Raw genomic sequence first — 8,256 nt, forward strand, 5'->3', positions numbered from 1 at the left:
CCTCAGGTACTAACAATAAGGATCCCACCCCCACTTTAGAATCTGTTTCAAGGAGTACATCTTTAATTACCGGTGCTCCGAATGGTTCTCCTTTCGCCCCAACTACTTGTACTTTTTCTGATGAAATCTTACATCCTTGGGGCAATGATTGAACAGTAGATCTCTCCGCTCCTGAATCTACTAAAAATTCTACCTCCTGTTGCCGAGGACCTACTTTTAACTTTATCAAGGGCTCAGTTCGTTCTCAGGTCCCCAGCAAATAGAGCCCCTGACACCCCTAATCTTCTTTAAACATTCTCTCATCCATCATTCTCCTTCTGCAGCTCTTCTTTGTGTGACCTTTTCTTCCGCAATAAAAGCAGACAATACTCCCTTTTTCTCTCTCTCTCTCCGGTTCCTTTGATCTATAGCCTGTTCTTTGACCTTCTTGTTTTCTCCCAGCACTGTTCACTCTCTGTCCTTCCCTTATCGCAGCTACCATCATTCTGGTATGTTTCTTTTGAGTCTCGTCCTCCCTTCGGACATAGACTTTCTGTGCTTCTCTCAGTAATTCATCCAACCCCCGATCCTGCCAATCTTCTATTTTTTCTAGCTTCTTTTTAATATCTATCCATGCTTTTGCCACAAATTGTGTCTTTAACAATGCCTGTCCCACTGGGGTATTAGGGTCTAGTCCTGAGTAAAGCTGAAGATTTTTCCTCAGTCTCTCTAACCACTCAGTAGGAGTTTCATCCTTTTTCTGATGTTCACTAAAGGCTTTGTTTATATTTTGTCCTCTAGGGACTGATTCTCTTATACCCTGGATTACAATCGTCCTCAGGTCTTGCATATGACCTCTATCGATTTCATTTTGATTATTCCAATTAGGTCGATTTAGAGGCCATTTTACATCTGCTGCCGGACTTTGCTGATGCTGTTGATCCCAAATTCTCATTCCTGCTCTCCTGATCATATCCTTTTCTTCAACAGTGAATAGTATAGCCATTATGGCTTGTATTTCATCCCAGGTATAGATGTTTGGTCCTAAAAACTGATCCACCCGCTCCGCCACACCTAAGGGATCCTCCAATAGATTCCCCATCTCTTTTTTAAATTCTCTGACGTCCCCTGAATTAAGAGGGACAGTCACATATCCCATGCCAGGCTGGGGTCCTCCCATCGCAACCTCCCTTAGGGTGTACAAGCCACTATCACCCCCCCCCATTCTAGTTTGACTACGGGTTATTCGTCTCGGTTCTTTCGGGGATTCAGGTGGGGAGTCTGAATTCTCTGGGTCCTCCGGCGCAGTCGGAGGAGGTGAAGGCGCCGGAGGTGGGGGTGGAGGTATGTAAGGAGGAGGAGAGGTGGGAGGTTCGTCCTCATCACGTACCTTCTTTTTCTTAACTTTTTCTTTTAGAGGATATAGATTTATTCGGGTATCTGATGCTATCCATATCTGTGCATATTCACTCTCCTCTAAATTAAAGGGTTCCCTTGAGTTGACATAAATGTTTAGGGCTTGGCAGACCCATTCTTCAAAGGACCCAAAAACAGGCCAATAGAGATGATCGCCTCTGATTTGTTTCCCTCCCCAAACTTCCATACAATAATAAATCATTTTTGCTTTGTTCTTACCCTGCCTAGAGGGGTAATCTTCCCAATGGTTTAACATCAAGCCTAAAGGGCTATCTGGTGGTATTTGGGGGTACCTCACCTCGGGTCCCAAATCACCCATGGGATCAGAAGGCTTGCTTTTCTTCTGTCCCATCTTCCGGAGCGCCTTCACACACTCACACAATTCGCTTCCCCCTTTTCGTGACCCAGTCCCTCGCGGGATATGGGAACTGCACTACCGAGGGGTCCGCACTCGCTTCGCCCTGCTGGGCGTCTCACACACCACGCTCCGGGAAACCCAACCCCAACCGAACGGTAACCGGCCTATACTCACGCAACCCTGCGTCTTCGTCCGGGGCTTCGTGCACAAAGATTACGGGGTTACCGGTATTTTTTTTGCTTGTTGCCGAGTTTTGGAGTTCGTCGGTAGAGGGCGTGATGTGATAGCACTCAGCCGGGGCCGCTGAACTCAGCGGGGCGCGCCTCCCCGTATGGGGCTTCCCACCAGATTGCCTCTATCCGAGTCACGGCACCAATTTTGTTATAGACTATCTTGCCAAAATGATGCAAGTTAGGACAAATTAAATTTCAATTATTTATTTTAGCAAGCGGCAATAAGCAAAACAGCGCTGGGCGGCCGGGGAGTCCCTGCTCCACCAACGGCGCGCGCTCACTTCCCGAGGGTCCGTCTTTTTTATATCCTCCGCCTTCCGTTATCGGGTCTCTCTGAGAGGTGTATCCTGCGTCTGCGCACTTTGCAGCTAGGGGGTCGCTCCATCCGGGTCTTCCTCACGTCACCAGCTTCTCGTATTTCCTACTTTCCTGAGAGTGGCTCACAAAGTCTTTGTTTATATCTTACAGAATATAGACACTACCCCCTTTTTTTTTCTTCTTCTTCTCCCCTTTGTCTTTCTCCCCTTTGTCCTTCTTCCCTTTCTCCCTCTTTTCAGTCTTTTGCCTAGTAGGAGTCCTTGCTTCAGCATTTCAACTTAGATAAGCACTTACAGTCAGTTAGTCGTTACACAGTGTAATAGTTAAGATTAAGCTTAGGCCAACATAGTTTATGGAATAACATGTCACGAGCTCCCAGTATCTTCAATGGAATTTGATGAACAAACAGTTTACTGTCTATCACAATAAATATCTCAAATGAAGTGCCTTGGGTCCAGCTGCTTTTCTTCCTGGACACACATAGGATGAAATCCCATTACTTCATTTACATTTTTTCATCTGCATTTAATTTGCACTGCTTGATGCTTTGATGATCTAAGAACTTTCTGTTTTAATTGGGACTGGAAGAGGGGAGAGAGCACCAAAGATAAGAACAGAAAAAAAATCAAAACAAAAGCCACACATAAGATGGGATAGTATTCTCTCAGCTTCTGAAAGCTGCTTTATATTACAAAAGAAGCTGATAATAGCTTACACGTATTTTTCAATTACTTCTTCCTATTTTAGTTATTGTGAGCAATCCAAACATGCTGTAAAATGGAAGCATTTGTTCTCCTTTGAACAAAAATAGAATACATATCTTAAAAAATTAATTATCCCTGCTTAGTAATGGAAGTTTCTTCAAACCTTACAAAGCTAGAGCTAAATCATGCATATGTATCAGGTAAAGCCTTCCAGTTCATTTTCAGCAGCAAGGGTTTATTGAACGTCTAACACCTCACCAGAAAATGAAAAAATCCCAACACCCTCCCCCCCAAACCAAAAAACTTCAAACCCAAAAGCACAGAATTGTTTGTTAAACAGTTGTGACTATTCACACATATGTAGTCATATTAACACAAACTGATTTCTGAAGATAGCGCTGAGAGACTTGGTCATTACCTATCCTGGAGAGATTCGCTAAGAAAACCCCTAACAAATAAAAGCCAAATTTACAAAGCTACAAAAATCAACAGTGAGCTACTGAGAATCTCATTCTTGGATCTGACAGCACCCAGCCTGATGGAAGTGATTTGCCTAAGTTTCCCACTCCTGTTGGCAATGTGTTATCTTGTTGGTACGGTTGACATGCAGTTTTAACTCACAGGATGCTGGACCACAACACACCAAATAGTTTGTTATGACCAGTCCTATTTCTTAGGCAACCCTTACACCCACCTAAGTTAAAATCAACCGAGACTAACTTTAAGCAGCATATCACCTGAAGCAGTTCTAAAGATTAAAAGACTGAAATATTCCAATGCCTTGGACAAAATTTCAGTAATGTACTTATTCGCTGTCAAACAATATCAAGATCAAAACCATTTTCACTCCCCTATTCTTCACCAAAATATACTATATAATCATGGCATTCCATATTTAACATCACAAGTGAAAAAGCCAGTTTCCACCTGACTTTACGTAGTACTACATAATCATGCTGCAGCCAAACATCACAGGTATAACAACCTAAATATTGGCCTAAAGGCTTCTTTACTGTGAAGTCACAACTCGAAGTGTTCAGAAATTACAACTAATATGCATTATAACTGCCATGGTTAAATGGTCACAATGTCTCAAAATACACATTCCCTGACCCCTAACAATTACGAGCTGACTTGGAGTGAGATGTAAGATGCTGATTTGAATAGAGAGCCCAAAGCTTTATCTTAAGAAAAGCAATAGAATTAAAATATCCAGCTGGCTTCTCCCCTACCTCTGATGTAGAATAATGCTGTGAAGCACCAGTCTAGTTAACTGACATGCTGAAATCTTTGTCCTTACTTGGTTACAATGCTGTTTCACAGGGATTGATGAGGGCACTTAACGGCTCTTTTTCTTTCTTCTGTTCAAAGATCACATTTAAACAGAACAACATGACACTTCAGCAAGCTTTTGAAATTTGCAGAATTCACACCCTTTAAGTATTTTATTCTCTTCTGGAGTGCTTCACAGCACAAGGCATCACAACAGATACTTACCTGTATTCATTACCCTGTACTGTGACACAGAAAGGTAACATAAACCCTAGTCTCACAAAGGGTCTGCACTAATGTTCTGAACCAGAAAACTGACATAAGCCTAACATCCCTGACAACTCATCTAGTTCAACTAAGAAAAACACAAAGCATAGACAACCTTCTAAGCAGAAGGCGAGTCAAAAGGAAGATAAGTTAGTCCCCAGATCCTCTCTCACCACAGGCTAATCAGCAAAGCACACTGGTTTCACAGGGAATCTTCCCTTCTCAGAGGGGAAAAAGACTTGGGAATATAGAACTCTATGTCACTTTGGCAGAAAGCAAAAGCAATCAAGAAAACATGCTTTATATGGATTTAAAAGAATAATCACTACAGAAAGATAACTTTCATTTCTTGAAATATTGGGAAACGCCAATTATCTCATTATCTTTTCTACTACGCAAAGCAAACCCCACAATCAATACTGAAGTCTTACATGCCACGTGGCAACGGCACTTCATTTTGCAATGTGTCCTTAAGCACAGAACAAACATCTGCAAAGGCCAGGATTAAATACAAAACCCAGTAAAACAGGACTGTATAGTATTCACTAGAGATGGATATAGTGGAGTAGCATAGAATTCAATTTATTGAATTTTTTAAGCTGGTGACAACATGCTATCATATTTTCCTGCAAGGCTAATATTAAATTGCAAATTATTCTTGTACAAAATTAACCATATAAATCAAGAAGTATAAGATCAGCAAGAATTCATGCCTTTCACTCAAAGACATTGCCCCCAAAATAGTTCTACAAAGTGCTTCCCTCACCTGCTGTTTTCCTTAAAGCCTCACGTTATTAAAACCCCACAACTGAAGACTCGGTTGTCATACGTCTTGGGCAATACAGCAGTCACCTATGCTCTTTACATTGATGGGCTCTTTTTTGCCCTCAAGATGTGAGTGTTACTGATTTGACATGTTATCGATTTAATATAGATTAGTATTAATTGGTTTAATTTTAATAGGAATATAGAATTATAGGAGATATTTAGTAAAAATCCTATGCTGCATTTGCACTCTATACAGGAACCGAGGCTACTTTGAACCCCCCTGTACAGCCCTGTACCAAGGCCGAAAGAATTGGTCAGAATCACCCAGTAGGAACATTTAGAAATATAGATAACAGGCTTAAGATTCAAGATAATTTTACTTATAAGGTATTTAATAACCTGAAAGAATGCAGAGAGATGTCAGAATCCAAATTAATGGGAAAATGGGGAAATCGGCTGAAGCAACATATAAGTTTAAGCCAAGAAACAGTGTCCTCAGGCAATAGGTAACTCCGACAGGGGGAGATCGCGACCACCGACTCATTACCCACCGACTCACATTACACCCCAGACCCATTTCCAGGTGTTTCTGGACTCTACGGCGCAGAATCGGAAATAGGAGGAGAGTATGATAATGATTTCCAGGAATTGTTATGTTTATGCATGAATACATAATGAATATGTATGAATGAGTTCTATATAAGGTGTATGATTTTGGTGCATGGTGTGCGTCGTTGGTGAAAGGATTCACCCGCGCACCCGGCCGTTAATAAAGAAGCGTCTGCTTATCTGCATCAAATTGGCATTGATAAGTTTTATTCCGAGTTTTTCAGTAACATGAGGGAAATACCAAATTCCCCATTCTTTCTTATTCAAGTGATTATATGAATACATAAAAGCCTTGTTCTTTGTTTCAAAATAGTCTTTAACATTATGAAGAGTTTGATATGCAAGTGCTGACCCTTCTTAGTTACACCAAATCAAAACATAAGTTAGTCCAAGTTCTGCAGTTTTTGTTCCTGAATGAAAGTGTGAAGCTAGACAAAGACTACAAAACCAGTTTGTGACAGAGAATGATTTTGTCACCAATACGCTAAATTTGGTAGAAGACTAAATTAAATATCTACAAATACTATGTATGATTAATCAATACTGAGAACATTCTAAGGTAAAATAGCATGTGTAGCTCAGCAAAAACATTTAAAAACGCCAGAGAAGGCACTGGCTAATAAGTAGCCCTGTGAAAGCTGCAGCTCTTCAAGGCTCCTTCTGACTATTCTTCTGACTTATACAGAAAAGTTTTTTAAGTATTCATTTCAAAAGAAAGAAAAAAGTAGTAATCCAGACTAGCTGAATGCACACTACTTCCTACTGAGTAAGAAACATCTTTAAGTTTTGGCAGCAGGTAGCTGCGATCCTGACTATCCTTGATTACCCTTTTGGAACATGCTGAACTTTTAACAAAGAAGAAAACATTCGTTTGCTTTATTTGAAGGGCTAGCAAAGTGAGACTGTAAAGAAACAGAGTACTCCAATTCCATGGGATTGCTTTACTTGTAGAGTTTCACCATGAAATTATTGAATAGCTCCATACCTAAATGTAAGAAGTTAGCTGTAATCAAGTAAGTAAAACATACCATTAATCAACAAACTTTATACAATTAAGTACATTACAAATATGGATGTCTGAGACTCACAGCCTTGCAACAAAACATGAGCAGCCAGTTCATGAACATCTCCCAAACCAACCAAAGCCACAAGCAATGACCGTAAGGAGTGTATTACAAATTTATCGTGCTTGCAATATACTCCCCCCCCCCCCCCCCCCCGCCTCAGTCCGAATGATTTGCACTCAGCTCCCAGGTCTACTTTTTTCTTAATTCTGCCAGCCTCTGGGGAAGGAGAAGGCGCATGTACCAAGACCGCTGCGCCCTCCCGCCGCACAGCGGCACCCAGGCCGACCCCCGCCCGCCCAGGCGCTACTCACAGCGCTGCTTGGGCTCTATGAGCTTCATGGGCGCGTCCAGGAGGCGGCGGAGGCCGGCAGGACCCTGGGCGCCGCCCGACGCGGGACACGGCACAGCACGGCACGAAGATGCCGCCCGCCGCCCGCCCGCGTTTGTGCCGGGCCGCCGCTCCCCGCCCGCCGCCGCCCCATTGGCGCAGGGCGGGCCCGGCCCACGCGGCAGCGGGGCTGTGCCCGGGCGCCGCCGCCGCATTGGCCGGCACCGGGGGCCCTCGCTCCGCCCGCCCGGGCCGCCACCGGCGGGGGGGAACGCCCGCGGCGCGGGAGCCGGGTGGCCGCCAGCCCCGGCCGGGCGGCGATCTGCAGGGCAGGACCCGCGGCCGCCTGACAGCGGGGCCGATGGCGACGCCGGCCCGGCCGGGCCGCGGCAGCGCCGCACGGAGGGGGCCGCCCCGCAGTGCTGCCGCGCTGAGCCCGCCGCGCTCGTCACTTACGTGGCCTGTGCCGCCGGCCCGAGTCCACCCTCCGGCGCAGCCGGCATTTCTTGGCCGCGGAGCCGTGGCTGAGCGGCGGCAGCTCCGGGCGGAGCAGCAGCGGGTGCGGCGCCTCCTCGCAGCCGCCGTGGCTCAGCGGCTGGCTCGGGGGGTGGAAGCCGTTCTGCAGCAGCCCGCCGAGCAGCGAGCAGGAGGCGGCGGGCGATGGCGGCCCCGCCGGGGCGGCGGGCTGGGCACGGAGCGGCTCCCCCATGGCGGCAGACCTCTCCCCTTTGTCTCCCGGCTCAGCTCCGGCTGGGCGCGGTGGAGCCTCCGCTCGTGCCGGCGCCCGTGCCCGCAGCTCCGAGCGCTGGGGATGCGGCGCCCGCCCTCCGCCGCCGGCAGCGCACGGCGCAGGCGTCCTGCCCGCAGCGCGCTGCAGAGGGGCGGCCGCCGTCCTCCGCCGGGGACACGGCGGCGACCCCCCCCCCCCCCAACGCCC

At 46.0% G+C, this 8,256-nt stretch overlaps 1 protein-coding gene across 1 annotated transcript in view; it reads right to left on the minus strand.

Annotated features, from left to right (window-relative positions):
- Positions 1–8,028, minus strand: part of LOC141915687 (pantothenate kinase 1-like) — a 37,110-nt gene extending 29,082 nt beyond the window's left edge. Inside the window, exon 1 of the mRNA XM_074807471.1 lies at positions 7,776–8,028. Coding sequence (XP_074663572.1) covers positions 7,776–8,028 — 253 coding nt within the window. The remainder of the gene's footprint in view (positions 1–7,775) is intronic.
- Positions 8,029–8,256: the final 228 nt, after the last annotated feature.

The sequence above is a fragment of the Strix aluco genome, chromosome 27 (genome assembly GCF_031877795.1).
Source record: "Strix aluco isolate bStrAlu1 chromosome 27, bStrAlu1.hap1, whole genome shotgun sequence".
NCBI classification, from domain to species: domain Eukaryota; kingdom Metazoa; phylum Chordata; class Aves; order Strigiformes; family Strigidae; genus Strix; species Strix aluco.